The sequence below is a fragment of the Barbus barbus genome (assembly GCF_936440315.1).
Source record: "Barbus barbus genome assembly, chromosome: 19".
Lineage (NCBI taxonomy): Eukaryota > Metazoa > Chordata > Actinopteri > Cypriniformes > Cyprinidae > Barbus > Barbus barbus.
In genome coordinates this window covers 6,083,340-6,101,709 of record NC_136747.1, presented here as the reverse complement: position 1 = coordinate 6,101,709, position 18,370 = coordinate 6,083,340, and the positions used below count along the sequence as shown (strand labels likewise).

At 35.3% G+C, this 18,370-nt stretch overlaps 2 protein-coding genes across 7 annotated transcripts in view; one reads left to right on the top strand and one right to left on the bottom strand.

The window, feature by feature from the left end:
- The window catches only part of LOC306885520 (low-density lipoprotein receptor class A domain-containing protein 4-like), a 100,667-nt gene extending 96,404 nt beyond the window's left edge, over positions 1-4,263 (top strand). Inside the window, exon 4 of one of the 2 annotated variants that reach the window (XM_079442095.1) lies at positions 659-4,263. In XM_079442095.1, the coding sequence (XP_079298221.1) occupies positions 659-1,189 (531 nt within the window). In that variant the 3' untranslated portion in view covers positions 1,190-4,263. The remainder of the gene's footprint in view (positions 1-658) is intronic. The other variant, XM_079442094.1, reaches the window with a different exon arrangement.
- A 1,091-nt stretch (positions 4,264-5,354) lies between these two features.
- Positions 5,355-16,865, bottom strand: LOC306885304 (uncharacterized protein C18orf19 homolog A-like). 5 transcript variants are annotated; one of them, XM_079441739.1, is made up of 5 exons: positions 16,735-16,863; positions 16,409-16,454; positions 15,166-15,515; positions 7,492-7,603; positions 5,355-6,445 (listed from the first exon to the last, which is right to left on the bottom strand). In XM_079441739.1, the coding sequence occupies exons 3-5, from the start codon at positions 15,486-15,488 to the stop codon at positions 6,179-6,181; spliced, it is 702 nt and encodes a 233-aa protein (XP_079297865.1). In that variant the 5' UTR covers positions 15,489-15,515; positions 16,409-16,454; positions 16,735-16,863; the 3' UTR covers positions 5,355-6,178. The 5 variants fall into 5 exon arrangements, with proteins under 5 accessions (XP_079297865.1, XP_079297866.1, XP_079297868.1 ...); XM_079441740.1 differs by having other exon boundaries at positions 5,363-6,445; positions 16,783-16,865; XM_079441742.1 differs by having other exon boundaries at positions 5,363-6,445; positions 15,166-15,511.
- Between the last annotated feature and the right edge of the window lie 1,505 nt (positions 16,866-18,370).

Genomic DNA, 18,370 nt, shown 5'->3' with positions numbered 1-18,370 from the left:
TTTGTTCGCCCTTTGAAGGACAATCAATATATTTCAACTTTGATGCTCTGAAATTACTATAGTTACACTAAATAAACACAATGATATCCTTTTTGCTATATACAACAATAGGTAACGGTGCATAGTAATAAAGCGCCAGATTATTTACTTATATGTAATGTTACTAAATATACACTACTGTTCAAAGGTTTGGGGTCTTTCTATCTTTAACTTTCTATCGACCTAAGAATTCAGAAAAAAAATTGATAGCTGTAGCACAACTATTTCTGACATTGATTATAATAATCGTGTTTCTGGAGCAGCAAATCAGCATATTAGAATGATTTCTGAAGGATCATGTGACACCGAAGACTGGAGTAATGTTGCTGAAAATACAGCTTTGATCATCACAGAAATAAATACATTTGACAGTATATTGAAATAGAAAACAGTCATTTTAAATTGTAAAAAATATTTCAGAATATTACTGATTTTACTGTATTTTTGATCAAATAAATGTATCCTTGAGGCACATAAAACATGAACATAAAAAAATCTGAAACTTTTGAAAAATATTCTATATTGATTTGTATAATTAACTGATTCTATACTTAGCCTGGCTGCATGTTTACATTTTTTATTCTTGGGTTAATTTCTAATAAGGTTAATTTTCTTCCAGGTGATGTATGGGCCACGGAGCGGAGAGCGCTTCAACCCACCTTCATTTATGCAAAGGGACCGATTCAGCCGCTTCCAGCCCACCTACCCATACGTGCAGCAGGACATCCACTTGCCGCCCACCATCTGCCTGTCAGATGGCGAGGAGCTGCCGCCCTACAAGGGCCCCTGTACCCTGCAGCTCAGAGACCCCGAGCAGCAGCTCGAGCTGAGCCGTGCATCCGTGCGCGCGCCCCCCAACCGGACCATTTTCGACAGCGACCTGATAGACGTTTATGTGCACGGAGGCGGCCCGAGGCCCCCGAGCAGCAACTCTGGCAAGAGTGCCTCGAACTCGCACATGGAGGGGCCGCCACCCACCTATAGCGAGGTGATGGGTCAGACGTACCCAGGCTCCGCCTCCTTCCTGCACCAGCACAGCAATAACGCACCACCCTCCAACCAGAGGACAGCCAGCCGCTCCGCCCAGCCTGGCGCAAGCACAACCCTGTTTGTCAAGGTTAAGGATAGCCGGCGTGACAAACCCGTGTAACTAGGATGCACCTGGAGAGGGCAGTAGAGAGCGCATGTGCTCTTTGGCACTTACTCCTGGACCTAAAGGGGAGTGGCTTTATGGTTAGCACGCCTCCCTTGCACAATTTGAATCGAAAATTGAGGAACCAAGCTTACAAAATTTATTTTTTTGAAAAAAAATTTGTTTTGTTTTTGCTAGAACTTCGGGGCCTGGTATGGATGTTTGGGCTCCTCGGCTAAATCTCTTTGTTTGTTTGGTTTTGTATGCTTTCCTGTATTTAAAGAACACGTGTGTTGGCACAGATTGTTTGCGTGAGAGACCTCATAGGATTGAGAAATTTTCTATCTGTTTGTGCATTTCCAGGACTCATGCACAAAAAAAAAGTTCACAACCAATCAAAATCCAAATTGAGTGCCATGAAAAAATCTTAAATCTTGGGGATGTGACTCTCAAAAAGTCTTTACGTTGCACTTATTCTTTCGTGAGTAGAAACGCCTACCCTTATTTACTTTTCATATGTCAATCCACATGGTTCCTGGGATTTTTTTCTTCCTTTTTTTACGTTTCGCGTTTTCCTGAAATGGAGATGTAGAACTCTGATCCAGCCTAAAATCTCCACACCCGAACTGCATCATGGCACTTATTTAAAAAAAAAAAGAGGGGGTTTAACGAGCTGTTCAAATTCCAGATCACTTTTTCCACTGACCAAGTGAGAGATATTGGCATGGATATCTGCGGATGGAAGTCACGACACACACGCCACTTTCATCCTTTTGAGTAGCACTTTAAACTTACGTCACTTCAGCATTGTCATGGGGTCCAAGTGCAAGGGAATCATGGGAATTGTAGTCTTATGCACATCCTGTCCCCTTCTGAGCGAGTGTGTCATATCTCATAGTTTGTTTTCCACTAAAAAAAGCATGTGTATAGTTTTTTTTTTTTTTCCCAGTTATCCATACTATACTTTAGTTCACGATCATATATGGATCTCATATTTTATCTTTTACTCTCCTCTCCTGGAATGCCGTTTTATTCCGAGGCAGCACAGGAGAACACACTTTTATCTCTTATTTGTCATCAGTATTTATATCAGTTCAAACAAAACGTGTACCAACGAGGTACATCCCCCTTTTTCTTTCTTCATTTGAAGTCGTTTTCAATCACATGGCACACTTTGTAATGCTTTCCGACGTGTTGATTGTGTTTTTGATCACACCTGAGCTTTGTAAACCATCGTTCTTTGGCCTTCCTTTAGAAATTCCCATAGAAAACCTATTTATTAACTAGCTATTTATTAAAGTGACCGGTTTGAGAGAACATTTAGTCAAAGTGGACTAAAAAAGCGCCACTTTCCTTCCTAAAATAGGCTTTTATATGACCTTTTCCCCCCTTGAATAGCAAGACTCTCCTATCGCCCATCCGCTTCGCTCCGAAACCTTGGCCTCGCGTCATTGGCTCTGCTTCCCGTGGCTCATTCTGACTGCGCAGTTTGAGTTCGTACTGTATTGCTGCTGCTGCTGCTGCTACCGCTACTGCTGCTGCTGTTGTCCGTTCATATGTAGGCCTATGTCCGCTTCCCCATTGCTTTATATTTGCGTACCAACCGAGACATAGATGTTCGTGCTCCGTTTTGGTTTTTCGTTAACATTAGCGTGTTTTCGCCATCATAGTCGTGCTAGGAAAACGAACCCAAATGTTGTTTTTTTTTACATTTGCAGCCGAGAGGTTTGCATGTTACTATTTACATGAGCAAATTCGGTGCCTAACAGTCATGTTTGAGCAGACATAGAAACCCACTTGCACTCAAAAGTCCCCACCTTTGTTGTGCCTCACTTCCTATGGTGCTTCTTTCAGTAGTCGGACTCTGTTTATTTGTACGGTGCTGTATATAACTTGAATATATTATGCACATATCCTACCCAATGGGTAGAAAACCACAAGAAAGCATTGTTAATACTGTAATATAATGTATAGATAATATTAAAAAGAAAACTTTAACATGGTGGCATCAAGTTTTGTGAATGCCTTCAAATGTGCTTTGTCTTTTTTGTAAAACAGAGTAAAGTTTGCAAAGAGAAATGCTACAGTATGGTCACAGAAATACAAAATGACGACTTCTATTTTTTTCCTATACAGTAAATGCAAATCTGTTATGTGATGAAACAAATATTCTGATTATAAGGCAGTTATATAAAGGATAACTAGCTGCTGCTTTTGTAACTTCCAGAGAAAGAATTATAAATGCCAGCGCTTGTCATTTTATTTATTGAAGTTTATTTTGTGACTGCTAGCTGTTTGGACGTGTAATAACCACCACGCAGAACAATAACGGCATTGTACCGCGATTGTTGACTTTTGGGCTCCCACGCGGCCTTCTCTCGGACCGGGACAAGGTTTTAGTGGTTCATATCAAAACGCAGCTCAGGGTGAGGCTTTATCGGCTCGGTGGGACATCCGTGGCAAACGGTTAACATTCTGTTGTTGTTTTTATGCACATAATCGAGTTGTGTGGTATATAAAAGAGCATCAAATGAGGAGAATCCAGCCCATAGCTGATCGTTACTGCATGTTCATGTTGTCATTATTTCCTCGGCATAGCAGTCTGGTTCCGAGCTCTCCGCGCCGAAGGACTGACGGAAGGCTTGTGTGGGTGAGTTCAGCATCTCGGTCCGTGGATCTGGAATTTCCCACCAATCCACAGCAACGTTCTTCATCGGCCTTGAGCGAGATCACATCACAGGACTGTATGACCTATATTGTGGACTACAAACTTATTTTTTGTTTTGTTTTTTTTACAAGAAGAAACAGTTCAGTGAGCGAGGAACGCTGCTGTCCTTACGCCTTTTTTTATTTTAATTGTTCTATTTAATTGTGATGTCAGCGGTTTTCAGTTTGAGGTCTGTTAATTGCAATACTTTTACAGGAAAAAGGTGACTAAAAATCAATTGAAAAATTCATAAAAAATAAATACAAAACAATAAAACTATTGCTCAAAGATACTGTTGTAGTCCCTCATGAAACGATTCCACGCTTGTTCTTTCGCTGTCATCAAATGGCTAGAGAGAGCAATTAAAGTTGAGGAAAAGAACCAGAGAACGAGTCTCCTTTGTGTTTGTTGTGCTCCTCAAGGTGAAGTAAACTACAACTTGCCTTTAAATAATACAATTTTAAATTTAAAGCCGCTAAAGCGGGGCTGGAAAAGCTACTTCAGTTCAAAACAGTCAAGCTACGCTTTTTTAATATTTATAATGTCAGATTTCACAGCTGCTTCATTCTGAATGAACCCATTTACTACAGTGAGTAATGTATAGCTTGAATAAAGCTTTGGATGAATATCATAGATATCGGTTGCATTAATCTTTGTGCGCAAACTTTTTTTCTGTTTTAAAAAATAGCAGATTCTTAATGGAAACATTCTATTTTGAAAGCAGCCGAGTTAGATTTAGCTTCTAGTTACTCCTTGACATTGTTGAAAAGCAGCAAATGTCAATGACAAGTGTAGCCATGTTTGCATGTAACTTATAGGAATATCAAAATAATGCATGGTTGAAATCAGTCATGCCTTCAGTTTGAAGTCCAACATGGAAAGCCATGGATCCTTGTTTTTAGAATCAGTTTTCAATTAAAGATGTACATTGTTCCTAAACTGATGTACTCCATTTTTTACACTTAAAAATACTGAGTACGTTTAAAAGTTAAATTTAACAATTTCTTAAATCGTTATTAAAGATAAAGAATATTGATAATAGCTAGTTCTTGAAACTCCTCAGTATAATTTTGCCATCATCCAATATTTTGATTGAAAAAATACTAAGTATATCTTAAAGATATGCTTTTTTTTGTGACAAACGTCAGTAGAGGTACATTTTATACAAGAGTATGTTCAACAAAATTGTCATATTTAATATTTCAAATTTTTAATCATTTTAAGCTACTTTTTTAAAATAAAAAAATAATTTACCGTAGCCAAAGGGAAAGTAGTAGTTTCATGTAAATTTTCTAGCAAGAAGTTAATTTTGAAACGTCAACCACCAAAAAAATGACTGATTACAATTTACAAATGATTGTAATATTTGCCGTCCTTAACTGCCACCAAGAATAAATGCTTAAAGAAACGTAGCCTTTCCAATAAACAAAAACCTTTCAAAACATTTAAATGTCCAAGACAAACTACTCCATGCTTCATGAAATAAGTTGATATGTTGATCTTTTTTATTATTGTTGACAGCCAAGTGGAAGATCCTTCAACAGACAAAAAAGGCCTCACAATCCCATCAGTCCCAAGTTTACTGTTGAATAATCAGTTCAATTATTAACCTTCATTAGTTGCTATGCAAAAAAGCAAAAACGTGACACTCCATAGACATGAACAACTGAAAAGGAGCTCATAAATGAAACGCAGAAATATGGCAGAAATGTACTGAATTGGAAACAAGCCGTAAAGACTGTTGATGATTTGCAGAATGAATATCAACACTATTGGTGAATTTTTCGGTATTACCTTTTTCCAGTATTTTAACGTAAACTTACAGCTTTTGCATAATACCAAGTTACAAACAATTCAAGGTTTTATAACATAACCATTCATTTTCAGTAATGTACGTGACAAATCTGTGCCATCTCGAATCCTTAATTTAAATAACATTTCACAAATGCAAGAATTGAAAGAGGCAGTGCTATGTTGTTATATGAACAAAGTATTATATATATGTGATGTTGGACACATTACACCTGCTGTTCTCTTTAGAAAACATACTCTCAACTCTCATTCGTTAAAAACACTTCAAGTAGAGTCCAAAACTTATATCCAAAACTATGGTCATAATCTTATAGTTTAGCCTATTATGTGAACAGTTAGTGTAGAGCTTAGAGTCTTCATACTATACTGTATATGCTTAAGACACTTAAACGTATTATATGGTTAAATAACAAGACTCTTCATGACATTATGGAGAGAGAGAGAGAGAGAGAGAGAGTCACTTTATGACCTTTTGTAAGTCTATAAACCTATTCCTTCTTTTTTCGGAAAGACACTTTGTCTTTGGTTTCTTGAAGTTTTTCTGTGAACTTGTCTTTCGTTTCCTCCATCCTCTCAGATAAACGATCCTTGGTCTCCTCCATTTTCCCAGAGATCCTCTCTTTGGTCTCCTCCATCTTCTCCTGCAGGTATTCCTTCACGGGTGGAGGGGTGGACATGTACCCGTGCTTCCTCAGGTACTTCACGGACAGAGACGTTCCTCCGAGAGTCACCGTGTAGCGTGCAGGTGTGGCGATCTTCAGAAGAGCAGAGAACATCAAACCAATGTCACATTAACTTGTAGAACACTCAGAGTTCTTTATTGGAATCTACGTATGGTTCCATGAAGAGCTTTTAACATCCATGGAACCTTTTCATTTTAACGTTCTTAATAGTGGAAAAAGGTTCTTTAGAATATCAAAATGTTCTTAACACTAAGAAAAAAAAGGTTATTTTAAAGGGTTAGTTCACCCAAAAATTTGAATTCTGTCATTAATTACTCCCCCTCATGTCGTTCCAAATCTGTAAGACCTTCGTTCATCTTCAGAACACAAGTTAAGATATTTTTGATGCATTCCGAGAGCTTCCTGACCCTCCCATAGACAGCAAGGATCAAGTCTCAGAAACATATCAAGGAGATCGTTAAAATCGTAAAATTACGGTTGAACCCCTGATGTCACATGGATTATTTTAACGATGTCCTTGCTACGTTTCTGTGCGGTGATCGTGTAAGGATCCTTGCTGTCTATGGGAGGGTCAGAAAGCTCTCGGAATGCATCAAAAATATCTTAACTTGTGTTCTGAAGATGAACGAAGGTCTTACAGATTTGGAACGACATGAGGGGGAGTAATTAATGACAGAATTAAAATTTTTGGGTGAACTATCCCTTTAAGAACTGTTTACTGAAAAGTTCTTTGAGGAACCAAAAACGGTTCTTCACTGTGAAAACTCACTTTTGGAAGCTTTATTTTTAAGAGTGAACTGAAATGGAGTTTGTTCATGTAGTAAGTGATGAGTTTGAGGTCAATGACATTCTAATGAACTTATTTCAGATGAACTGCGGTGTAGATGAAAAGATACTGTATCTGAAAATACATTTTATTTCAAGTCTCTATTCAATTTGACAAGAATTTAGCAAATTCTTTAGGAAAACGCCTTGATTTTGCTTTGATCTTCATGATATTAACCAGCCTTAAACTTCTATAGAAGTTCATTTTTATCATTTGTTCCAATTTGTAAATCAACACATTAGTCAATTATTTTAAACAATTAATTCACTAAAAAACAAGACCGTCAGCCCACCTTGTACATGGCGTAAGCGGTCAGTGCGTAGCCGCTCTGAGAATTCTCCAGGAGTTTCACCACCTTGTCAGGAAGCCCAACATACTCAAGAAATGGCACCAAATTGACTCCTCTACAAACCAAAACAAGAGAGGAAGCATAAAAACACATTTCACATAAAAGCCTTCATTTTCATAAGACAGAGTTGTCCAAATATGAACTTTCAGTCATCATTTTTTCACCCTCATGTCAATCCAAACCTAAATGACTTTCTTCAAAATATCTAGTTTTGTGTTCCAGAGAAACGAATGTTGGTAACCAAACACTTTTGTTCAACCAAACATAGACTTCTATTGTATAGACAACAAATAAATAAATAAAATCAAATTTCTTAAAGGGTGAGTAATGACTGAATTTTCTTATTTGGGTGAACTATCCTTTTAAGAATAAAACGATTCTTAAGATAATTTGTTATATAAAATAGCACATCAATGTAACGAGTGGATTTATTTATTTATTGACTTTTTAACGTCATGCAAGCATCAAGGCTATTTTCATGGCGATCTCTGAATAAATTATACAAGGTTTTAACAAAAGGTTATAAAAGACATTTCAGATGTACACTAGACAAAAATGCTCAAATTCATTCAGGTGATACATTTGTAAATAAATCAGTTAGACACACCTCTGTTACATTAAAAACAGTGCAATCCAATAAAATATGATTCAGTCGTTTTAGTTTGGCATGATGAGGGTTCTTCATGTAATGAGTGGAACTATATGAATATTGATTAGGGATGGTCGTTATAAAATCATGAATTTGATTTAGTCTTTTAGTAATATTTGTTATACTGAGCAGTGTATTTTTACCATTACTGTAATTATATTCCATTATAGTTTTTTTGAAGTTTTAGATATATTTTTGAATAGCTTTTATTTTCATTTATTTTATTTTAAGTGCATTTTTAATTTGATATTTTTTTAATTACTATTTAGGCTTAACTTATTTTTATTTCAGTTTAAGTTTAATTAATTTTAGTGCTTCAACTTGAATGAGAAAGGTTACATTTCACACCTAACTGAAGTACATTTTTTATTTAATATCTATATTTTAACAAAAATGTTTTAATAGTTTTAGTTAACCATGATACTGAGGTTTTAACAGGGTCAAGTTTTTAAAGCATTTTGAAAATAAATAGTGAAATAAAAAATATATATATTTTAAAAAGACATTGAAATATCTACTTTAAAATGTAATACTTAACATAAGAATCAAATGTTCAATTTTTGATATGAGCTAAAGGCAGTGAAGATGGTGATGAAGGCAAACTGATAACCCTGGTCTTGTCTTCTCTGCAGAGTGAGGTCATGCTGAACGAAACAGCCCGTTCTCAAGCATCCATTACCACCTCCCACATTTCTCAAACGTCTAGACAGTGGTGACCCACATTCAGCCAGATGTAATGCAGAGTAAACATTCCAGTGAGCCATTTACCTCAATCAACCACACGCCAAACACATTCAATGACTGAGCAGAAAGAAAATTACCTATCTACCTCACCATACACATACACACACACACACACACACACACACACACCTGTTTAACAGATCAACACCACCTCTCCTACAAAAATCTCACACATACTCTTTATTATTTGGTTTGTTTTGTCAGAACTTAGAAATTCATATTGTGCTTCTTACAGGGGATTGACTTTGACTTTAATAAACCAGTCTGAAATATTATTAAAAACAGTCTGATAAATTGGTTAGGCTGATAATAAGAAGCTGATTTTTGGCCATTTTGAGATATTGAGATATAAGTGCATAATAAGTGTTTATTAAAACTTTTTATTTTTACATTAAAAAAGCCCAAATATATACATTATAAAAATGCATTTAACTGTAATGGCCATCAGACATCATTCATTCTACATGATCGATCAAAACAATATTATTATTTTATTTTTCTTAAAGGCTTTTTTTATTTATTTTATTTTACAGCAAAATATTGGAAAAGCAATTTTTCTTATATTATTAGGGCCCAAGCCAGTAAGGCGCAGGGCCCTATTGTTCTTCTAAGGATTATTATTTATTTTTTTTTTTTATTTTTTTTTTTTTTTTTTTATTTCAATCATCCGGGCACTTTTGGGGGCCTTAACGTGCCCGAAAACTCTTGAAAATTGGCACGCACATTGGAACCTGCGGCCATTAGGACGCCGCTGAGGCTGGGACCCGGGCGTGGCACAGGGGCTCTACGGCGCCCCCTGGAAAATTGTCAGAAAACTTTATGTATAGCTCACACATACTTGCACATATTCATATGAAACTCGGTACATATATAGAACTCATTGAGCCGAACAACTTCCGTGCAGCATGTCTTAGGCTCCGCCCAACAGGAAGTCGGCTATTCAGGGCTGTTTAAAAAGCACATGCTCTGGAATTTGATATACTCCTCTGAGGATTTCCATACGATTGCCACCAAACTCGGTGAACATGATCTCAAGACATTGGGGACGCTAAATTGCGAAGATATTTTTGATATGTCGAACGGTTTGCCCGTGGCGAGGCGATGAAGTTATGGCGAAAAATGAGACCCAGGAAATGCCTAATAACGTCCACATACATTGTATGATGTAGATCAAACTTCAGAGATTTGTTCGTTGTATGATGCCGATCGGATAGATGTGACTATTATGACTGAAAGTTATAGCGCCACCAACTGGCTGCAGGAAGTGTGTCGTTTTCAAAATGCTTTGAATTCAGCATCTTATTTTTACTCGATTTGCTTCAAACTTCACCAGAATAATGTCAAAACACGGCCGATGTAAAACTGTGAAGGGAATATTGAAATCTAAAATTGTGTTGCCATGGCAACGTGTCAAAGTTGAAAATTCGTTTCTGGTGATTTTGAGGCAGATAACATGTTTAGAATGTCATGAAACTCAACACACATATCCATTTTAATGATAGTTAGAAACTGGAAAAAGCTCATAAACGGGCGTGGAAGAGGCACTCTATAGCGCCACCTTTTGTCAAAAATGGGGGGGTTAGTTTTAGCTACAGACACCAAACTCGGTACATAAATTGTTCTTATTAATCCGGACAACTTTCTAATTTACAGTCATTAGCTACGACCAACAGGACGTCGGCTATATTTATTTTAATGTGGGTTTTTTTTTTAAACGGGCTGTAAACAAATTCATACTCCTCCAAACAGAAACACGGAAATCACACCAAACATTTTTTCTCATGATGCCAAAATACTGATGATGCTAAATTGCGGACGGATTTAGGATATCTTGAACGATGATTTAATGGAAATTTATTAAAGTTACAGTAAACAAGAAAAAACTTTTTTTTTTTTATCTTTTAAGAGCAGCTTCCAAACACTTCATAAGAAATTACATACACAGAACAATACAGTCTGAGGTTATGGGATTAATTTCATGAATTTACAATACACTATGCGGAGGAGAAAATTTAAAAACTATCAGATCTGCTTTTGAGTGAGAGCTCCCTGCCAGCCTGCATCTGAGTGAGAGCTCCCTGTCACTGCTGCTGAGTGAGGGGTGGGGTGGGGGTGGGGTGGGGTGTCAGTGACTGTGTGAGTGACTGTGTGGATTGAGGCAGTGGGTGAGAGAGAGAAAGAGAGAGAGGGTCTGTTTTTTAAAATCTTAAAAAAATGCTTATAAATCATTAAAGATTTTGATAACACTTTATAATAAGGTCTCATTTCTTAACATTAGGAAATGCATTAATTAACGTGAACTAACAATGAAAAATATATTTTTACAGCATGTTAACTCTTCCATGATAGTATGAAATAACAAAGAGCAATTTTTTTTAAAGCATTTATTAATCTTTTTAATGTTAGAAAAATAGTCATGTTCAAAAGATAAACTTTAAAATTTAATAATATATTAACACATTTTGGAATTAATATTGATCAACATTAAATGGTATATAATTATTAATGTTTATATATATATATATATATATATATATATATATATATATATATATATATATATATATATATAATGATAGCTACAGACACCAAACTCGGTACATAAATTGTTCTTATTAATCCGGACAACTTTCTAAATTACAGTCATTAGCTACGACCAACAGGAAGTCGGCTATATTTATTTTAATGTGTTTTTTTTTTTTAAACGAGCTGTAAACAAATTCATACTCCTCCAAACAGAAACACGGAAATCACACCAAACATTTTTTATCATGATCCTAAAATACTGAAGATGCTAAATTGCGGACGGATTTAGGATATCTTGAACGGTGTTTTAATGGCAATTTATTAAAGTTACAGAAAAAAGAGAACTTTTTTTTTTATCTTTTAAGAGCAGCTTCCAAACACTTCATAAAAAATTACATACACAGAACAATACAGTGTAAGGATATGTGCTTAATTTCATGAATTTACAATACACTATGCTTAGGAGAAAAATTTCAAACTTAGAGATCTCCTGTCACTGCTTCTAATGTGTGCGGTAGGTGACTGGGTGAGTGACTGACTGTGTGAGTTCAGTGAGTGTAGAGGGGGAGAGAGAGAGAGAGAGAGAGAGAGAGATAGAGAGAGGGTCTGTTTAAACTTCTCAATAAAATCCTTAAAAAATGCTTATAAAGCATTAAAGGTTTTGATAACACTTTATAATTAAGTCTCATTTGTTAACAGTAGGGAATGCATTAATTAACATGAACTAACAATGAAAAATATATTTTTTACAGCATGTTAATTCTTCATTGATAGTATGAACTTACAACCAACTAACAATGAACAAAATATTTGTAATATTAGAAAAATAGTCATGTTCAAAAGATAAAACATTAAAATGTAATAATATATTAACACATTTTGGAATTGATTTTGATAAACATTAAATGGTATATATTTATTAATGATGTAAATTAACAACAGTTAAATAATGTTGTTTTTTAACATTGGTTAATTCACAAATAACATTAAATATTAACAATATATTTTTTACTTTATTCATTTGTGTTAGAAAAAATTATTCATGTTAGTTAATGGAAAAATAAATCATTAAAAAATGCTTATAAATCATTAAAACCTTTGGTAACTATAATAATTTCTCATTTGTTAGCATTAGTAAATGCATTAACTAACATCAACTACCAATGAAAAATATATTTTCACAGAATTTAAAGTTTTATATGTTGTTCTGTGTGTGTGTGTGTTTCACAGAGTTGATGGTTTGGATTAACCCTTTAATTGCCGTATCCCTTAAAACCAAACTGCCAGAGGGTTACTGTGATGCGTGTGCTCGCTGGGCACCGTTTTATCGATGCCACCGGGGTGGCGTATGCTGACGGCTTGGGCCCGTCATCGCTGCTTGCAGCTATATTTTAAATGTTGTAATTTGTATATTCTTATTTAGCAATAATAAATTATATCACAATTATTATTACTGTATAGTTTGCCAATTATATACAAATCACAAAATCATGGCCAAATTGTGCGGCGCTAAAGATAAGTACAGCAAACGTGAATTTTGGAACTGCAATCGCAATTTTTTTATCAGAAAAATCACAACTAGATTTTTCCCCAAACTGTGCAGCCCTATTAGATGCTATTATCAGTTATTAAATAACTAGTGCTGTCAAACGATTAATCGCATTCAAAATAAAAGTTTTTGTTTACATAATACGTGTGCGCACTGTGTATATTTATTATGCATATATAAATACACACACATGCATGTATATATTTAAGAAAAATAAGTTATGTTTATATTTTAAATATATTTATAAATAATATAAATTATGTGAATATACATACAAATCTTTTAAAAAATATATACATGCGTGTATTTATATATGCATAATAAATATACACAGTGCGCACACATACAGTTGTGGTCAGAATTATTGGAACCCTTGGTAAATATGATCAAAGAAGGCTGTGAAAATTAACCTGCTTTGTTAATCCTTTTGATCTTTTATTTTAAAAATTCACAAAAATCTAACTTTCATTTGATAATAAGAATTTAAAATGGGGGAAATATCATTATGAAATAAATGTTTTTCTCAAACACACGTTGGACACAATTATTGGCACCTTTTTATTCAATACTTTTTGAAACCTTTATTTGTCAGTTTAACAGCTCTAAATCTTCTCCTATAATGCCTGATGAGGTTAGAGAACACCTGACAAGAGATCAGAGACCATTCCTTCATCCAGAATCTCTCCAGATCCTTCAGATTCCCAGCTCCATGACGGTGCTTCTTCTCTTCAGTTCACCTCACTCATTTTCTACAGGGTTCAGGTCAGAGGACTGGAATGGCCAGCAGAAGCTTGGTTTTGTGCTCAGTGACCCATTTTTGTGTTGTTTTTGAGGTTTGTTTGGATTATTGTACGGTTGGAAGATCCAAACATGGCCCATTATAAGATTTCTAACAGAGTCAGTCACTTATTGATTTTTTATCTGTTGGTATTTGATAGAATCCATGATGCCATGTGTCTAAACAAGATGTCCAGGACCTCCAGCAGAAATATAGGCCCACAACATCAAAAATACAGCAGTATATTTCATTGGACACATGGGGTACTTTTTATCCCTGTGTTCACCAAACCCATCTTGAGTGTTTGCTGCTAAAAAGCTCATTTTTTAGTTTCATCTGACCATAGAAACCAGTCCCATTTGAAGTTCCAGTCGTGTCTGATAACTGAATATGCTGGAGTTTGTTTTTGGATGAGCTAGGAGAATGTTTCTTGAAATCCTCCCAAACAACATGTGGTGATGTAGGGGCTGTTTGACAATTTTGTTTTTAAGGTTTTCTGACCCCGAGACTCAACTATTTTCTGCAATTCTCCAGCTGTGATCCTTGAAGAGTCTTTAGCCACTCAAACTCTCCTTCTCACCGTGCATTAGGACGATATAGACACACGTCCTCTTCCAGGCAGTTTCATTACATTTTCTGTTGATTGGAAATTCTTAATTATTGGCCTGATGGTGGAAATGGGGATTTTCACTGCTCTAGCTCTTTTCTTAAAGCCACTTCACTAATTTGTGAAGCTCAATTATCTTTTGCTGCACATCAGAAATATATTCTTTGTTTTTTCTCATTGTGATGGATGATTAAGGGAATTTGGGCTTTGTTTTCCCTCCTATTTATATTTCTGTGAAACAGGAAGCCATGGCTGGATAATTTCATGTTCATAATCACCCTAGAGTGCTCAAAATTGTGAATATGAATGGGAGTATACTTCAGAGATATTTTACTCTTAAGAATTTCTAGGGGTGCCAATAATTGTGTCCAACGTGTGTTTGAGAAAATCATTTATTTCATAATGATATTTCCGCCCATTTTAAATTCTTATTATCCAATGAAAGGTTAGCTTTTTGTGATTTTTTTAAATAAACGATCAAAAGGATTAACAAAGCAGGTTAATTTTCACAGTCTTCTTTGATCATATTTACCAAGGGTTCCAATAATTCTGACCACAACTGTATATTATGTAAACAAAAACTTTTATTTTTAATGCAATTAATTGTTTGACAGCACTATAAATACCCCATAGCTAATCATCATCACTATTTATATTTTTTGTGATTTCTTCAGTGATCTTTGATTAACAAGTTATTGAGTATCTGACCATCCTTCTTCGCCTCGGACCTAAATTGACATAACTGTGATCCATCATCTACTCACTTCATTGCAGCGTAGTAAAAAGTGCCGAACCACATTGTGGAGGTCAGAAGGTGCACAGGGATCATGACTTTGCCGTACTGCTTAAAGGTTTTCTTGAATCTCTGAATGAGGCCGATGGATTTGTCCTGCAGAGGGTCCGGATCCTCCTGCCCTGGATGATCTCTGCTGCTGTTCCTCTGAGAGGTCGGAGAGCAGAGCCACCGCGGGCCGGAGCTCAGGCGTGTCCAGCAGCCGTGGGCCGCGGGAGCCAGCATCTGTGCGGGACGGCTGCAGGACGCACCTCTCATCTGCAGCAGGACTCTAGCACACACTAACCGCTGCATCCCAAACAAGCTTCTGCTCCCAGCTGTCTGCCAACAGAGAAACAAGACCACAGTCTGACAGGGGCCTGACTCTGAGCGCAAGAGAGCGGACACATACAGCTCACAAAAACGCAAAGTAAAGAAGAAAAATTGCAATCCTCTAAAAAAAAAAAAAAAATCCTCTAAGATATAAACAGATGGTCAGTAGTATATGAGATGCACAATACACTAAATTATTATTATTACTTTAATTAAATTATTATTATTACTACTTAAATTATTATTATTATTACTACTATTCTATTTAAACCCAGAAATGTATTAAGGAATTAAAAAAATTATTTAAAAAGAAAAATTTTATTTTTGATAAAAGTATATATATAAAAAAAAAACAGGAAACAACATTATCAATGGAAATATTCTACACTATTTCCGAGTTACTTATAAAAATAATAAATAAATAAATACAAGCTCAAAACACCCACTGAATTATTTTAATGAATTATTTAACTGAATTATTTTCAATTATGATATAGTAGTTCATGTTGCTATTAAACACTTACAAAACACAAAATGTAAATTGTGTAGATTTTCAATTCAACTTTCACTCAAAATATTATCTGACAATGTTGGTTATTTAAAATAATAAATATAACAATAAATAGTGGTAACTGCATCAGTATGTGCCGCAATTTACTTTTGGTATTATACTGATATTTGAAGCACATATATTTACATTCATAATGCTTATTAATATATACTTAACAGTTTTCAAGAGGATTAAAGATTTGTCCATATTTCCTAACGTACATTACAATGCGTTTACGCCTGATTTTATTTGAAGCTTGTGATTTCACTTTTATTCTTTGGTTGAAAATAGACAAACCCTGTGGATTTTAAAATAAATATAATAAAAGCTGACGTGAATTATTTTCCCCTACCTTCAATATCCCATCAATAACGAGGTCACTGGTGCTGCTTCAACACCTCAAGAAAACATTAAAGGAAATAAATACATTAGCTGGACATGCTCAGACACATTTAGAAAGAGGAGAAATAAATAAATCACAGACTGGCCTCCTAAAACAATCGTATTTAAAACTCAAATGTTTAGTATCAACTTGTGTGAAGTGTTACGCTAACTGTCATCTAACGCTAGCTTTGCTAAGAGATGTCTACTGACTGAAGCGCTAAACTACTCAAAGTTTCACTCGTCTTATGTCGAAACATACACAAACGATCATCGGAAATATGCACAGCTACATACATGAGTGACTAAGTCCGGCATGATGTAATTTCTCCACCACAAACACACTTTATTCACGTCCCTTCTGTCATTCAGAGAGCCCACGACCAGACGCAGCGACATTACACGTTGTGACCGCGCGCGCACTGTGTTGTGGGTAATGTTGTACAGTCGTGCTGTTGAGAACTGAGGGAAAGTATCTGTAGAACTACATTTCCCAGAATGCATCGCAGAGTCGCGAAAGATTATACGTGTGTTGAAAGGCATACACTGAAAATACTCTACTAAAACACTCTAGTAAAATGTTTTAATACGATATATATATATATATATATATATATATATATATATATATATATATATATATATATATATATATATATATATATATATATATAACAGGATTCTAAATACATAACAAGCTTTAAATAAAATCAGGTTTCGACACATTGTATTAAATACGGAGAAATGTTTATAACTTTTAAAGATTCCAAATAAGTAAATAATGTAATAAATATGTAAATATTAATATCACAATATGTAAGTATATATGAAAAGTTTATTTGCAAAAACAGATAACAGATAATCATGTTTTTATGTTTATTGTTATCATGTTTTATTGTGTTTTATTGTTAGTTAGCTGTATGTTTAGCTATTTTAATTTTTTTTACCTAATCAAAATAACCAAATTGATTGAGATTAACTGGAATGCACAATGAAAAACATGATTTCTGTTTACTGTTAAAAACTGAGTTACCTGTTTTTGCAAATTAACTCTTCATATGCTTCCAACATCAGTGTACTAATAATTTAACAAAAGTAAATGATGGTGGAAACCGATGTGGTCAATGCCACTATTTATTTTATTTTTTTTTTTATTAAAAATTATTCTATTCTAGTCAATAATAATAACAATAACAACAACAACAACTCTCTCTCTCTCTCTCTCTCTCTCTCTCTCTCAAGATTCAAATAGCTTTATTGGCATGGTGAAAGAAATCTTTACATTGCCAAAGCTTTAATAACACTATACAAAAAAATAAAATAAATAATAATGAAACAAAAATGTATAGAAGTGCCTCTAGGCATATAGTGAGTGTGTTGGTAGTTCTGTCCCGCTGGAGGCTCTTTCGTCGTGACAGGACCTCACCTGGCGGCCAGGTTTGAGCTTGCTGGGCTTTCTCCTAGCAGATATGGGAGTTTGTCCATATTTGGTTTCTGAAGGAAGTCTTTGTGGTGAGTTGTGAAATGGGGATAGAAAGTGTCCCTAATTTGTGCATATTTAGGGCAGGATGTCAGGAAGTGCAGTTCTGGTTCCACTTCATTTCCTGTGCAGTGGGGACACAGCCGGTCTTCTTCTGGTAGCCAGGTCTGTCTGTGTCTGCCGGTCTCTATAGTGAGATTGTGTTGACTGAGTCTGTACATGCTCAGGACTTTTCTCAGTTTAGGGTCACTCACTGTACTCAGGTATCCTGCCAATTCATATTCTCTATTTAGGGCCAAATAGCATTCCAGTGTACTTTGTAGGGCTGTTGCGTCTCTCCGGTATTTTTCTTTTTGTGTTTTAATTAATTGGTTTGGTCTGGCTAAGTTTTTATTCTCAGTCAGACATGTTGTGGTTTGTGTAGTCAGCTCTAAGAGGGCGTTTCTTTCTGGT

Bases quoted from the DNA above. Each gene is read 5' to 3' on its own strand.
- LOC306885304 (XM_079441740.1), bottom strand. From the start codon at position 15,488: ATGCAGCGGTTAGTGTGTGCTAGAGTCCTGCTGCAGATGAGAGGTGCG. The intron at 7,604-15,165 runs GTGAGTAGATGA...TTTGGTTTGTAG, and splicing joins TTTTACTACGCTGCAATGAA to AGGAGTCAATTTGGTGCCAT. The intron at 6,446-7,491 runs GTGGGCTGACGG...GCTCTTCTGAAG, and splicing joins CCGCTTACGCCATGTACAAG to ATCGCCACACCTGCACGCTA.